Below are 16,361 nucleotides of genomic sequence, written 5' to 3'. Positions count from 1 at the left end.
GGACTCATTATCTATGGGCTTCTCCCTTGACGGGACGTCCCCCCGATTGCCTGCGAGCTTCTCCTCCTGTCTGTACGGTAATTTCTGTACAACGCGACAGAGTCGAGTGGTTATGACGCAATCGTTTGCCTATTTTGACAAAAACTGTTTCTACAGGGCCATAATGGAGCCCTTTATACATTGTCGTGTTTCTTTAGAAATAGATAATGGACAAATGGAGTCTTTAAACGCCTCAGATGTAAAGTTATTCGCTGTCAAAGTGACGCCAAAATGAATGGGAGTCAATGGAATTGCTAACGCAAGTGAAGTTCTGCTACAAGATGGCGGCACCCGGCCGGCTTCAACTTCCGGTTGATGGATTACCCCCTTGGGACTGAACACGTAATGTGCATGCGCATGACGTCACCGTTTTCACAAGTTTGTGTTTTTGAAGTTTACATGGAGACGATAACGCTACCGTTTTCAATGCACTTTGAAACCTGTTTTCAAAAGTTTGCATTTTCAGGCCCCCCTAAACGCCATAGTCGTGTAAATGAACACCAAAAAGTGTTCATTTTAGTTGAAAACAGTGTTGTTGGGACCATTAGGGTACGAAAAGTGAAGTTAGAGCTTAAGAAAATGTTTAGCATGTTCATGAAGAAGCTTAAAAATCTATAGAACCCTTCCATTCTGTTCTTTATAGCTGAAAAGGGTTCTTTAGATTATTAAAAGTTTCTTCACAGTAAAAAAAAAAAAAAATTCTCCCACTGAAAAGGTTCGTTTGGAGGAACCAAAAATGGTTCTTCTGTGACACCGCGGTGGAAACACCCTTTTTGGAATCTTTGTTTTTAAGAGTGTACTTTAGAGCTACAGGAGCAGAGAACCATCATATACCTGACAAAAACTATAACAAAGTTAAAACACACAACACACTGCAGTGCAGCTGTTTTACGGAGCAGCGAGGGCATGCCTGATGAAAAGGTTTGTGGTTATCGATGTGTCAGTGGCTCATCACAGTCACACCTCACCCATGCTGTCACTCATCTCCGTTCCGCCCCAGCGCGAGCCAGCCTGGGAATCTGACCAAAAGCACAGCCAGTTATGGCGTCTTGAGCCGATGAAACTCCACTAACAGCTCTTCTGAAAGGAACCTGTGCTACGTGACACCTTACAGGTGCAATTAAGACTGATCAAGCACATCCAACACAAGACAAATGATGGTGTATAGACTACAGCATCTCCAAGGAAATTAGCGTTAAGTAGTCATAACACAGAAAAGACAATTATGACATCTACCCTTTACGCACAAATCAAAAAAGTACAAATTTGAACAAGTGTTCTGACAATTAACTGACAGTAAGGTGTTTTCTTGCCTAATTTATCACAGAATGTGAAGGTTAAGATGAATGGCAGCAATTTTCTTTGGCACAACAAATCAAAGGGATGGCACTTTGTATGATTAGAGTAAAACATAGGGCCTACATTTTTTTCCAAGTCGATGAAAGGAGATGCTTATCCTTTATTAAATGTTGACTGTCAACCTTGTTTCTATTTGTTTTCAATAAGGTTTGCAATTTGAAAACAACAAAACAAAAGTCAAAACAAAAATGCCTAAAATAAGCTTTTACCCGGTGGAATGAGATGGTTTCAGATCAAATTATGGTTTGTAATTGATAAGCTTATACGCTTAAAAACGGTCATCAGGTAAAAGTGATCTGTGCTTTTATTTGTTAAATGAAAGGTTATGTCAATTTGTTAACTACTTTGTTGACTTGCGGACATTTATTTCATTTAGCATATCATTTTAAACTTTACATTTTTTTATTATTACAATGCAAATTTAAAGTGAGACCCTGAGGGTAAGACCCTTATTAAATGTCCCGTAATTATTAATTAAGGGTAGTTATACACTATAGTTCAAAAATAAAAAAGGTCAGTAAGATTTTTAATACCAATACTAATAATAGTAAGATAAATACTTTTATTTATCAAGTATGCATTAAACTGGTCAAAAGTGAGAGTAAAGAAATAATTCTAAAAAAAGAAATATATTTTGAAATAATTCTGTTCTTGTGAACTTTCTATTCATCAAATAATCCTGAAAAAAATCTATCACAAAATGTTCCACACAAATTGGCAGCACCGCTGTTTTCAACATTGATAATAAGAAAAAATGTTTCTTGAGCATTAAATCAGCATATAATAATTATTTCTGAAGGATCATGTGACACTGAACACTGGAATAATGAGTATATTAATAACTATAACTATAAGTAACTTTGCAGCTACATGTCAACTACCTGTCATTAGAGTATTAGTAGACTGTCTGCTTAATATCTGCTAACTCTTTATTTTGTTGGTCCTCCAACAGACACTCCACTGACTATAAGTAACTTGGCAACTCCAAGTCAACTTATTCTCCTAACCCGAACCCTAACCTAACAGTCTACTAATACTCTAATGACAGTTAGATGACATATAGTTGAAAAGTTACTTATAGTCAGTAGAATATCTAAAGTGGACTATCGAAATAAAGTGAAACCCAATAATACTTCACAATATTACTTACCAATTCAGACGTATCTATTGCATAAGACTTCTATTTTACTGTAATTCTATTTCATTTGTCTGTCATTATTAAATAGCATTTTAGCATTTATTAATGTCACATTTTCTCTACTTTACGAATTTTGGCACTTGCTACAACAGCAGGGTTTCTGTAGGTTAAATTTAGGAAAGTAAAGAGAAAACAATACATCGATATGTTTTCTAAATGTAGTGTAGAGAAACACAATGAGTTATGTTAGCAACATTTCAGAGCTTGGAAATAAGACTTCCAAAAGATATCTGTAACTTTTTTTTTTTTTACAAAAAAGTAGCTTGAATCTGCTCTTAACCATTAGATTATGGAAATAACGTTTACTGTACTTTCTGATCGCACTGCAAAAAAAAGTGATGTTCTTCCTCAGTATTTTTGTCAAATATCTAAAGATTCTTAAATGATACATTTACTTGAGATACAAAATGACATAAAATATGAAGTCTGAGAAATTGGCCAAACTGAAGTGAGTTTAAGATTAAAACAAGAACAAATATCTACCAATGGGCTTAGAAAAATCAACTTAATTTAAAATAAAGTTTTCACAACTCAGATATTTGATTTGTTTTAACCATAAACTCACTTAATTTTGTTCAGTTTTTCAAGACTTCATTTTACATTTGCATCTCAAGTAAATGCATATTGATTTCAAGATGTTTAGATATTTGTATCAGAAAACACGATTAAAAATCACAAATTTTTTTCGCTCTAATTTAAGACCCTTTAAAGGCCTTCATTTGAGTAAGAGTGAATTAAGACTAAGGCCTTTTTAAGACCCAGAAAGCCTGCATGAGTTAGGCAAATGTTTGTCTGTTAATACTAATAATCCTCCTGTACATGCCAAACTCACATGTAACTAATTTAGCTGTAAATGTACACTGTTCTTAAGTGGATGTGGGAGGGAGGAACCTTCCTGTACCCTATTTGTGGAAAATACCAGGCAGAGTTAAAAACAAATAAGTGGAATTTGTGAATCTTCATCTCTTCTATGACATGTTAAAAGCAGAGCAGAGAGCATGAAACTGAACACACCTTTCATCAGGCGGACTTTGCCGCGCTCGCTGAGAGCCTGTCAGTCCTCCAGCCACCAGTGCGGGCATGTCCACCGATCGCCCTCTACAAAACACAGATAACCCGCTTCCACAGACCCCAGTGTAACCAGACACCCGCACACTCACTCTCAGACCGGGCTCTGAAGAGCCTGCCCTCATGCACTCTTCAGACAGGGATCTTCGGTCTGTGTGATTGAACAATTACCGCCACGGTTAATTTAGCCGTGGCTGAGATCGGCTCTCACCGGCATGCCGGCGCGCTGTTCTCTCTTCTCGTCTCCATACAGATGAAATCTGTGACACTGGACAAGAACAACTTGCACTTTCATGGCAAATAGACTTTCCATCACAGCATTCACAGCATAGCTGAGATCTGTCAGGGATCAAATGTGAAGGAGGGGGCAAAAAGCACAGACTCACTCATTTGCAATCATGCAAAGGAGAAAGATCACAGCCTTCCCCTATACTGCTATGGAAAGAGTTATTTTACAATGAAGTGTTACAAAAAAAAAGAGAAATAGAGAGGGAAACGAAGTAAAACAAAACTAAAAACAATTTGAGCATTTCTACAAGTCATAGTTTTATTATTCAAAGCAGAAGACAAAACTAATTATGACAGGCTTTACTCCCAGCAGACATGAATATTACTAAATTACTTTGCATTATTTGAGGCATTTCAAGAAATGTGAACGTGGAATGCTATATCTGAACAGGATCAACAGTGCATGACACTTCTGACTTAAAGCGAAACTGTGTACTAACATGTTTAAAGTGACATCTATGTCGTTGCCTCCATGCGTAAGACCTTCATGGATTCTGCTATCATGGAACTGGTGTCAATCTGACCGTAGATGCCCACTAAAAATGCCTTATGGAGGAGAATATCAGCATGTTCTGGGAAACACAAAACAGAGATATTTCCTTAAATTAAAGTTGAGCACTAATAACAACATCCATGGCAGCATGCAGTCCATTATCACAGATTTACACACACATACCCAAATTACAGGCCCGTTCACACCAAGGACGATAATGATAACGATAAAGATATCGTTTTAAAAGTGCTTAAAAATGCTTCTAAATATAAAAGAATAGCAGAGTCCACATCAAAACTGTAACGATAACTGCACAGGGGAACGATATCGTTGGAATCACTTTAAGAATGAGGTTTTTTTCAGCTGATCATTGACAGCCAATCAGAATCCTTCCTGCTTTAAAGAGCTTGAGCATTTAAAGGGGTAGACGGCAAATCTGAAGCGTGCGGTTATAATAAACAGAACAATATCGTCTGTTGGTGTGGACACTACTATAGTTACCGCTACCTTTATAGTTGTCATTCTTGGTTTGAACGTGCCTTAAGACTTCCACTGTAAGTGTTTTTAAATAACGTATATGTCAATAACTGAGGGGTGAGTCAAACATTTTTCAAGGTAATCAACAGCATGTGACAAATGCTGCCAATAGAGCTTAAAATCGTTTTGAACCTGCAAAAAATGATAATTATTACAACAACAACAACAAAAACAATTATAGTGGTTTCTTAATGAATACGGTCATCGTCTATTTGTGTACCTTGACAGAGCAGCACATATTCAGGCAGGTTCCTCAGGGCCGTCTGCACTACATCAAAGTTGCCGCTGCCCAGACAGTACATGAACGTTGGCAGGAATTCAGCAGCCATACTAGAGTTAACAAAGGTAATGGTGAGTGTATTTGCACATGACATTTCGATTTAATATATGTAACACACTTCCCTGCAGGCATCTCACCTGGGGATGTTCTGGATGCACCGCAGGGCCAGACTGAACGCCATGTTGCGGCACACTTCCTCAGGGGAACTCATCAACCTCTGAAGATCATTCTGATAATACATGACAAGTTGGTTGTACTTGTTGAATCTTGCTCATGTTTGTCCATTTTTGCAATTTTGTGTACAATTTTGCAATGTACTTACAACAAAATACTGAATGATTTCTGGATTTCTTTTGGATTTCTCATCCACTTCAGTCAACCCGTCAAACACATCTAGAACAAAAGAAAAACAGCACATAATTGAATACATTCAATCTAAACTATATATATATTTATAATATATATACATACACACACAGTACTGTGCAAAATCTTAGGCACGCTAGTATTTTTCACCCCCCCAAAAAAGGTTTTGAGCCAGTTATTTATATATTTTAATGTAGTGCGTCACAGTTTGCCATTGATTGCAATATTATATATTCAATATTAAATCCAGTGAGATTTTTGTATGCACAAGGAGTCTGAAAACAGATATCCACAAAGAGATCTGATCTCACCATCATCGAGTCTATCTGTGATTACATGAAGAAACAGAAAAAACTGAGACAGACTAAATCCAAAAGAACTGCAGCAACTTCTCCAAGACGCTTGAAGAAACATTCCTGGAAAGCTCCCGAAAAAACGCAAAGGGTGGTCACACCAAATGAAGAGTTTGGTTCCAAAACGCAATAAATCCATTTAGATTAATTTGAGTAAAAATGTGTTTTCTTTACCAAGAAAGTGGAAAGATAAAAACCACTATTTTCCGTTTCAAACTTTCACATAGCATTTGTAGGTCATAATAACAAAAAAAAATTAAAATCCAGGTTTTGATTTTCAAAGATTTATTATAAAAACGGATTATTTTTTTCCCCAAAATGCAATAAATCCATTAAAAAAAAAAATCAAAATGCAATTAATCCATTGAATCAATATAAAAGTTTTTTTTTTCATATTGAAACTGTTGAAAATACACAACAACGTAAGTTTATTAGTATAATATTTTTATTAAGAACTGTAAAGAAGATTGAAAACATTTTTCCTCCTCCCGAGTGCCTCATCTTCTTAATCTCCTCACGTAAATGATTCGATTTCGATGCCTTGCGTTTCTTACCCACCGCAGAAACAACCACAGGTTCATCAATGCCTCAAAATTATTCATTTTTTTGTTTGTTTGTTGATCGAAAAGTACAAAATAGATAAGAAAAACTAGGAAGCCGGGTGTATTTAAAGCGCTTCCGTTACTGTTTACATTGCGTGGAATGGTGCGTTGTGATTGGTTGAGAGCGGATATATCGCATTCTGCAGAGAAGGGAGACTGGCGTTTCTCGCGGTTTGGAAAGAAAGGGAGAAAACATGACAGAATAACACAGCGGATATCGCATTTTACTTAAAATTAAACATTGACTTTTCAATACCAACCAGACAGACAATACTGATTTTTGCAGCAACTAATTTTTTTTCAAAATGGCGTTTATCGCGTTTTGGAACCAAACTCTTCAGATATTGATTTGATTTAGTTAATAGAAGTTAATTGATAAATAAAATCTATTTATGACATTATTTTTGAAATCATCCTCACTTTGAAAAGTTTTAGGCACTTGTACAAAATGTACAAATGCTGTACAGTACTGTAGTTTTGAAGGAAGGATTCATATATATATATATAATATATATATATATTATTTTTTGTATGTTTAGATTTATATTTTAATGATGTTATAATAAATATTGATGGAATTATAAATAATAATAAGAAAATGATTGCATAACTTTCTAAATTTTAATGAGTTTGTTATCATTTTTTATTAATTGAATTACCTTTGATAACCTTTTTATTTTGAAAAACACTGTCTTTGAGCTTCCAACATTAGTGTAGTACTCTCTGCTCACTATAGCACATTTACTTTTAATTAAAGTTTTTTTATTTAAACAATTTTTATTTAATATATGCCACAAAATAAAAAATAAAATAAAAAGATGAAGAACATGCACTGGTTTACTATGGACCTATCTATCTTAAGTTAGCCCCGCTAAAGAACATTGTATCAGGAAGTAGTCTGGAAACAGTTTTATTTCTCTCACCCTCAATTGCTTCTCCTTTGGAGATCTTCTTCAGGCATTTAGTCATGTCGGCTGCAGTCAGAGGCATGGAGGCTGAGATGTTGACCAAAGAGAGGGAGCCTGAGGACGAATCCTCTGCTGAAATACAAAGAGTGGGAGACAGGCTTCGTGAAGATCATCTCACATGTTACTCTGTCTCCTGTGATGTGAGGTGTTGGAGCCCCTACCGTCTCTGTCCTCAGCAGCGCTCTCAGAGGAACCAGACCTCACAGGCAGAGTAAGTCCAGCGAGCAAAGATTTGAGCTGCACCAGGTCTGGATTCTCAGTGGATAGTCCCCTGAGAGAGAGAAAAAAAACACAAGGAAACTCTTTAAATCAAGACAAATAAGTTACAAAAAGAAAGTAAATTCCCACTGTTTACTGTGAGCACACCTTTAAAGCGGGCGCACAGAATATAGAGCGTGAATACTGAATGGGCTCTATGCACGGCGGTATTTCCGGTGAAGGTCTAAGGATGCTGGATTACTTCCGCCGATCGTAGAGTCCAATGCTATACCGAGAATTTATATTGGTTTTTATACTCTATTGCTATACTAAAGAAACGTTAGTCACAAAAACAGACACCCCTCATTTTTGTTTATGCTTCTTTGTTTATTATATTAAATAAACACAACTATATATAAAATCACATCTAAACGTATTAAAGTTTCGTTTTAAAGACGAGAGGACAGTACATTTTGAAGACTCTGCCATAATCCCAGTTTCCTCTGTTTTCCTCCGCTTTAAATATCCCCAACCGGAAACGCAAGAGCATCCTTGCATCAAACGCGGAAGTTATGCGTGCATATAGCCCATTGAGTTCTCTTTCATGTCTTCTTGCGCTTAAACAGACAAATACACACTAAATTATTCAAAAATATCCTTGTAAATGCAATATGTTTTGTCTTGAGTCAGGGGTTCTCAACTCTTTCCGGTAGAGTTTAGCTCCAACCCTGATCAAACTCAACTGCCTGTAGCTTTCTAGTAATCCTAAAGAACTTGATCAGCTTGTTCAGGTGTGTTTTGATTAGGGTTTGAAAAAAAAACTCTGCAGGAAAGTGGACCTTGAGGGCCAGAGCTGAGAACCCCAAAAGTGAACGCAAACAATTGAGAAAGAAAGCGCATTTGTATCAGTATATTGGATCTGTGCATTTTGTCTTAAAGTGGCAGCAGCATAATAACCCTGCTGTCAAGGTAAACTTTATTATCCACAAGTAGGAAATTCATGTGGTCACCATTACACGCTCCACTGTTAAAAAACCTGCTGCATACAAATATAAACACAAAAGCAATAAATACAAAAGCATTAAAACATTTAAACATTAAAACATAAGAAGAAAAAAACAGACAATACGGACAAAACAACAAACATTATAGAAACATGACAAGCATGTGTGAATAAATAAACTAGCTAAATGCTAGCTGATTAATGTACAGTCTAATTGCTGTAGGCACAAAATAATTGCTGTACCTTGTGGTCCTAATTTTCCTTTGCAGTAGTCTACCACTTGACCTGTTACTTCTTAAGAAATTCTGATGAAGAGGGTGGGTTGAATCATTTATAATTTGTTCTGTCTTTTTAAGACTAAGGTCATTGTACAATTGGGCTACAGATACTTGATCAACTCCAATGATCTTGCTGGCTGTTTTGACGATTCGTTGCAATTTATTCTGATCTTTAATGTGCATGTTACCAAAGGCACAAATAAGACCGAAAGATAAGACACTCTGCAAGAGAGCTTTGTAAAACATCTGAAGAATACAGTTGTCTATTCTAAAATGGTTAAGTTTCCTTAAAAAAAACATCCTCTTCTGCAACCTTTTGGACTTATTTTGTGCACATTCATTAAAAGTCAGTTTATTATCTATTTCAACACCCAAATATGTGTATGTTGTGACCCGCTCTACCACTACCCCGTTTATATTTGAGGGTGGAACTACAATTCCCTTTTTATTAAAATCTATGATCAACTCCTTTGTTACAGAGTTACCTTTGTAACTCCTTTGTCGTCTGTGTCCTTAATCTTAATTAAAGAACAAAATAAATCTTGACTGAACAACTTTTGTAGCTTTATTAAGGATTCGTCTATATTTTATTTATAAAAAAAAGAAAACTATGCAGTGTTATTTTACATTTGATTACACTAATTTCAATTTCTTGTTCAGTCTGTTGTATTTTTGTGAAAACCATAAGCAAAATGTTATTGTGCAAGTGTTCTTTAGGCCAGGGGTTCTCAAACTTTTCGGGGCCAGGGACTCCTTAAAGGGTAGAACATTTTCCATAATGATGTTATAATTTTCCCTGGGTCCCTGGAAAATGTTCTACCCTTTAAGGGGCCCCTGGCCCCAAAAAGTGGGTGAGTAATGAAGACAATATGCTTGTCATAAGGCCAATTCACACCGCACAGACAAACACCAACCCACCAAAAGTTGGGTTTTGTCTGATCAATGCTGTTGGTCAGGGTTTGTTTTCACCTGGCTGACCATGTTCAATCCGTGTTTGTTGGTGTCTGTTGTGGCAGTGTCAACATATTTTTCATAAAATTCAAAAGCCAATTATTTGTTGGTGTTTGTTGGCATTTGTCTGTGAGGTGTGAATTGGCCTTTATTGGTGCAAATGTTCCCCTGTAAAAACACTTTTTTATAATACAGCACAATTTTATAATTTACCTTTTAGAAAATAAGTTGCACCCGAGTATGTCACATCATTGTTGAGAGAATTTTTTTGATAAATTAGGCAATATATAAGGCTATTACATTCAAAAATAATGTAAAATACCAGTACTAACAAAATGTTTACAAACATTAAAAACATTTAAGTTCCCCTCACTCAGATTTCAAACTGCCCCGCTTATGTTCATGTTACCTTACCTCAAACCTCACTCCAGACCAAGACGATATTAACCCTTTAAGTGTCACCCCCCTTTTTTTGAATATACATGAAAATGCACATTTCGAACTTAAATGGTTGTAATTCAAGAATGCTTTGGAATATAGACGTAAGATTGGTCTTGTTTTAAAGAAGACATTTGGCAGATTCTTGTAGAAGTGAAATAAATTAAGAAAGTGAAACAGAAAAAAAGTTATAGAAGTTTGTGTTTATGAAAATGTACAATGTAAAATTTTTAATTATTCATATTTTATATAAAATATATATTTTCAAAACCTGGGCGACTCTAAAACTGCAAAAAAATCAAAGCCAAAAATCTGAACAAGTTGTGTTTCAAATTGTAGGTTGATATCTCAAAAAATGAGCTTTCAGTAAGATTTTGTTTGGGCGCAGTACCAAACTTTTTCACTAGATGACAACCAGACTCCATCACTGCCCATATAAGGGCGCCTCCATTTCCATATGTGTTTTGAGTGATATGAACCATTATTTCCACAATTTTCATACAATTTATGAAGTAGACATCCTATTCAGAAGTAATATGAGAAGTTTGGCAGATTTTGATATGATTTCAACCTCTAAGAAACATAAAAAGAACACGCATGTGCGTTTTAGCTTCCTGCCACATCATATAATTTTTTTCTTTATATAAAAAAAAAATTCAGACCTTTTTTTTTTTTAATAATTGAATGGATGCTATCTTTTGAACTCTTGGAATGAAAACAAACTGAGGTTTCTACCCTTCTTTCATGATTTTTCATGTTCATCACTATTTCAAAATAAAGGTCTAAGAGTATGAAAATATTATTGTTGCAAATTGATAAATTACGGCTCCTCTGTAATTTATTTTGAAAATCAATCACCAAATATGGAAACTAGAGATTGTAAGCTTTCAAATGATATATAGTTTGTCAAGATTAGTTTAGGTTTAGTATAGGATATTACTGTTTTAAAAATGTAAAGAATTTGGGCCCACCGGTGGGCCCGTGACACTTAAGGGGTTAACCCGCTTTAGCTATGTTTATATTAGTCTGCATCAGGTCAGTAACTAGTCGCCATGTCTATTCTTCGTATCAGATTAATACAAGTTTAAATGTGCCCATGTGAATAGCCTTTATATAGTTTTGTTGTGTTTGCTTTATGTTTGTTATGAGATTAGAAATTACTTTATTTTCCTCACCAAAATTCCTCGACAACTTGTAAAATTTTAAAATAACATTCGGAGGTAATAAAAACTACATTAAGGCAACACTAAGATAGCATTCTATGCGTGCCCGTCAATCAACATTAGAGCGTCACCTTCAGCCAGAATAATGCAAGGATGTGCCAAAAATGTGTCAAATGTTCAGTGATTAGAATATAAAGCTTACAAAATGTTTATCAAATTAGCGCTAAGACCCAGAATCTACCCAACCTAAATTTTAATTCTGTAGGCTACTGATATCATGGTATTCAGGTGCAGCTTGCAAAAAGACAGAATAAATAAGTTTGATAAATACGTTTATTTACCTAAAACTCGGAATCGATCATTAGAATGGGAATCGGAATAGATCAAATATTATCTAAAACAATGCCCAAACCCAACTGTGAGTATTTGCTGAAGCAGAAAAGAGTGATGTGAACCCCAAAAAAAAGCTCTTACTGTAGCACATCTGAGTGTTTCTGAAGGAAAGGCACAGCGGATGCTGCATCATGGGTTATGTATTTTTGGATGAACTGCACAAATTTGTTTATGATCGGCATACGGGATGATCTTCTGAAGTTCTGCAAGAAGGTTACATGAAAATGCTGAAAAAATATTCCCACAAGATTCTTTCCAATTAGCTTGTACAGTTTCATTATGACAAACTAATATTCATTTAGCAGATTAGTTTGAGATTGCAATAGTGCTAAGAACATTTTCATTATCAAAAATTAAATGTCACTATGTATTTAACTTAATGGCATATTAAATAGAAGAAGTGATAACTGTGGTGCAGCATAGTACATTACAAGAGGAGGTCTTTATACCTGCAGTACTTTGATAAAGGACAGCAGACAGTCCTGCAGTGCCCTCTGGTGGTCAGAGAGGAAAACCAGCGGCTGCAGCAGCTCCAGGACAGCCAGAACATCACCGAAGAAGGTCAGATGGGTCTGCTGTCTGATCTCATGCAGGTTCAGATGGATGCGCCCATGCAGGAGTGCAGCGATCATGGACAGGTGTCTGAAAAACACAAACAGCTCTAGTGTGTAAACCCTATTTACTTTCTTAATAAATGTCACTATTTTTATTTTACTGTCCGACGCGCATTCACGAGAGCACCACGACGCATGCGTGACCTCGCGTGCGTCTTCCTCTGCTTGTAGGTCATATGTCAGAACGCCAGCTCGTGTGTCATCACCACGCGCATGCGTCGTGGTGCTCTCCTGAACGTGCGTCGGAGACTGATACAGAAGAGAAGAAATTACAAAATAAAGTCGATTTTTTTGTTTTTTTGGCGCACAAAAGGTATTCTCGTCGCTAAGGTTGAACCACTGTAGTCACATGGACTATTTTAACGATGTCTTTCCTACCTTTTTGGGCCTTCAAAGTGTTAATTAAATAGCTATCAATGGAGCCCCCCCCCCCTCCCCCCTCCCTCCCCCCTCCCCCTCCCCCTCCCCCTCCCCAAACCATCGGATTTCATCAAAAATATCTTAAAGGAAAACTCCGACTTTTTGGGACTTTAGCCTATTCACCTTATCCCCCAGAGTCTCAGGTGCTGCGGTTATTACTCCGCCCAAGTAGCAGTGCTTCGCCTTCAGAGAATATAGTTCCCAGTATTTATACTGTTAAAATATGTCTGTGTCTCATGTGACTTTGTTTTTTGTACACTCTGTGACTATACAAATCCCAACATGTAAATAGGAAAATGTTTGCACTATTTTGTAACTTATTTGGATTAGTATGCTAGCTGCAACCATTTACATCCAGTCTTTGTGCTAAGCTAGGCTAGCGGTGGGTGCGTCAAACAGACTTATAGCACGCACGGAGATGAAAAAGGTATGTATGAACTTATCTAACTCTGGGGGATAAGGTGAATAGGCTAAAGTCCCAAAAAGTCGGAGTGTTCCTTTAATTTGTGTTACGAAGATGAATGAAGGTCTTAAGGGTTTGGAACGACATTAGGGTGAGTAATTACTGACAGAATTTTCATTTTTGGGTGAACCAACTCTTTAAGCATGTGAAGAATTTTTCCACATGTTTTAAAACAATGTTTTCATTTTTTTTTTTTTTTTTATCTAAATGTAATAATTTTCTCCATTTCAGAAATGACTTTTCTACATGACCAAGGCTGTGCGAGCAGGGAAAATAATATTAATCAATTATATAATACTTGACTGAACAGAAAATTGTTGCATAGTAAACCTGAGCAGAAGCACCGGATGAGATACGGCCAGTTTCCTGCAGGCCAGATTGGCATCAGACACACGGTTCTCGGCTGATTTGGAGTCTCCTGTGTCAGCTAGCAGAGTGATGAGACGATGCACGAGAACATCCAGCTGAAGGTGCACATATAAACACAGAAAATAAACAGAGTATTAGTCTTTCAGCTGCTGTTAAGAGGAAACTCATGGCATGAGGTGTCCCAAGCTGCAGCGGTTACCTTGCAGGTGCTGCCATCTGCTGCCCCCTCAGCACTCAGGGTGGCCTCTGGTAGGCGGATGTGCTGGATGACCTCTGGGAAGTGCAGGTAGATCTGCAGCAGCAGCGTCTGACACCTCTTACTCATTATACTGGAAATATCACACATGAAAACAATAAATAAGAAGCAAAAAAATCAGATGGTTCCAGGAGAGGCTCTATGAGTAATGTCAAGTACATAGAAGGGTACTTAACACATGAAAAAAAAAATTTCAACATCAAGAGTATAGGCTAAAATATACATGAATGTGTAAGGTCCTGTGACTGGCTTCTTTTTATTTTTAGTTTTACACCATTTTTGATCACTTCTGCCTCCACAAGTTCCCTTTGAAGACATACTTTTTTAATGCATAAAACTATACTATTAGAGATGAATTATAATTGAAATAATTTAAAAACCACTATTAAATAAGCAATAACAATTAGAATGGTTATATTATCAAAATATTCTTAAAATATAAATATTATAATGATAATTATATTAAACATCTATTATTGTTATTAACAGATAAGCAAAATACTATTAAAAATACTTTTAGACGAAGAATAGCATGCCACACAGCAGGAAAACTTTCTAAATTAATTATGACATAACTTCATGTATTTTTTATATTGAATATGAATACTAATTATTATTATTGACAACTATGTATTAAATACACAAGTATAATACATATTAATTATATTACATTTTTGGGTAATTTTAACAATTATTATAATTATTTATTAAAAAAAATAGTGTTTTGACTTTTTAACAACTATTATATTTCTTAATTTAATTCACAAAATACTGTTTATAATACCGAGAAAAGCATGTCACACAGCAGGACAGCTTTCCAAAAGTATTTCGTATTTCATGTCCAAAACCATGACGTCATAATTGCTTCATGCATACTTATATTGATGATATAATAATTATAGTATATTAATAATAATTGTATTGAGAATGATGTATTAAATAAATAAGAATTATAATATAAAATATTTTGGGCCATTTTAACAATTATTATAATTATACATTTAAAATAAGCAAAATACTGTGTAAAAAAAATAATTAAGTCAACTTTCCAAAAGTATTTTGGTCAACGAGAGAGATTAAAATGGTCTAACTAGAAAAAGCAGCCAGTATCAATAACAGACTTTATTACCAACAGAAGAACAAACTCATAACTGCTCGTCCAATCAAGCAAAGGCCTTCTTACCGACAACTTTGTTGCTTAATTGTGGTTTATGCCTGCTAATCCGCTGTTGTGCTCACAAGCAACAGATACGGAGAATGCCAAACAAACACATGAGCGTTTATCCCACCAAACACACGCTTTACATGCCAGTATTACTCGAGCCCATTCTCGACCATAAGACAGCTTAGCTAGACTTAAAAATATCGTATTTCAGGGGGTAATTTTTTGTCTGACCTTGTCCAAAGTTTTCTCCCCCTCATTAAGGGGGTTTAATAACCAAAGGCAAATTCATGAAAGGAAGGGGGGCTGCCACCACAAAGAGCCCCGGTCTGATCTCTCTGACAGCCCCAGTCTGAGCTGCGACTCACAACAGAAGCCAAAGGAAGAGCTGGAGCCTTAATCCTCACGCATTCATTATACTACACTGAGCTCTCTCGAAGATCACAGCGCTGAACGACTTCAGCTGCCTCTCATTTCACACCACAAGAACTAATTACAGCTCTTCCCGCTTTTGTGCCTGATGTAGCGCATTTCTGCTGTAAGTAAAGCAACGGCACGGTATCACGCACATCTATCAGCCTCTTTAAGGGGGCTTTTAAAGAAGAAGTTCAGTGCTTTGCGATGGTGGTGAGTGTGGCCGAGTGTTTGGTTACAAACCCTGACCTACTGTTGTCCTTGCTGTTTTACATCCACTTTTTCATAGATCATTGGGAACATGAGCAGAAGGCAGCAAGTTTTCTTACAGGATAAACTTGTACATGGCTTGAGTCATGCGTCCTTCACAAAGATGGATCTGCTTGATTCTGATCTTCTCTGATGAGTCTAGTTTTCAGCTTTGCTCAACACCTGGTCCTCTAATGGTTAGACAGAGACCTGGAGAGGTCTACAACCCAGAGTGTCTTGCACCCACTGTGAAATTTGATCTGGGGGTTCTTTAGTAAGGCTGGAATCGAGCAGATCCTTCTATATGAAGTACGCATGGTTAACCTGGGAAAAAAAAACTGCTTCCTTCTGCTCAGACAATGTTTTCGAAGGATTGTTTTTTCTCACAGGACAATGCTTCATGTGACTGACTGATGAAAGCTGTGATTGGAAATCAGGG

The 16,361-nt window shown here is 36.3% G+C and overlaps 1 protein-coding gene across 5 annotated transcripts in view; it reads right to left on the bottom strand.

Moving 5' to 3' along the window:
* Window positions 1-4,180: 4,180 nt before the first annotated feature.
* The window catches only part of ints1 (integrator complex subunit 1), a 33,745-nt gene continuing 21,564 nt past the window's right edge, over window positions 4,181-16,361 (bottom strand). For 3 of the 5 annotated variants that reach the window (XM_056261678.1, XM_056261681.1, XM_056261679.1), the window contains 10 exons: window positions 14,041-14,170; window positions 13,803-13,936; window positions 12,425-12,617; window positions 12,057-12,178; window positions 7,713-7,822; window positions 7,507-7,623; window positions 5,585-5,655; window positions 5,400-5,491; window positions 5,203-5,312; window positions 4,181-4,524 (listed from right to left, as the gene is read on the bottom strand). In XM_056261678.1, coding sequence (XP_056117653.1) covers window positions 4,409-4,524; window positions 5,203-5,312; window positions 5,400-5,491; window positions 5,585-5,655; window positions 7,507-7,623; window positions 7,713-7,822; window positions 12,057-12,178; window positions 12,425-12,617; window positions 13,803-13,936; window positions 14,041-14,170 — 1,195 coding nt within the window. In that variant the 3' untranslated portion in view covers window positions 4,181-4,408. The remainder of the gene's footprint in view (window positions 4,525-5,202; window positions 5,313-5,399; window positions 5,492-5,584; window positions 5,656-7,506; window positions 7,624-7,712; window positions 7,823-12,056; window positions 12,179-12,424; window positions 12,618-13,802; window positions 13,937-14,040; window positions 14,171-16,361) is intronic. The other 2 variants (XM_056261680.1, XM_056261682.1) reach the window with 1 other exon arrangement.

This window comes from Rhinichthys klamathensis, unplaced genomic scaffold, assembly GCF_029890125.1.
Source record: "Rhinichthys klamathensis goyatoka isolate OS25496 unplaced genomic scaffold, OSU_Roscu_1.1 h1tg000184l_1, whole genome shotgun sequence".
Lineage (NCBI taxonomy): Eukaryota > Metazoa > Chordata > Actinopteri > Cypriniformes > Leuciscidae > Rhinichthys > Rhinichthys klamathensis.
The sequence above is the reverse complement of the archived record's forward strand: the minus strand, read 5'-3'. Positions and strand labels throughout refer to the sequence as shown.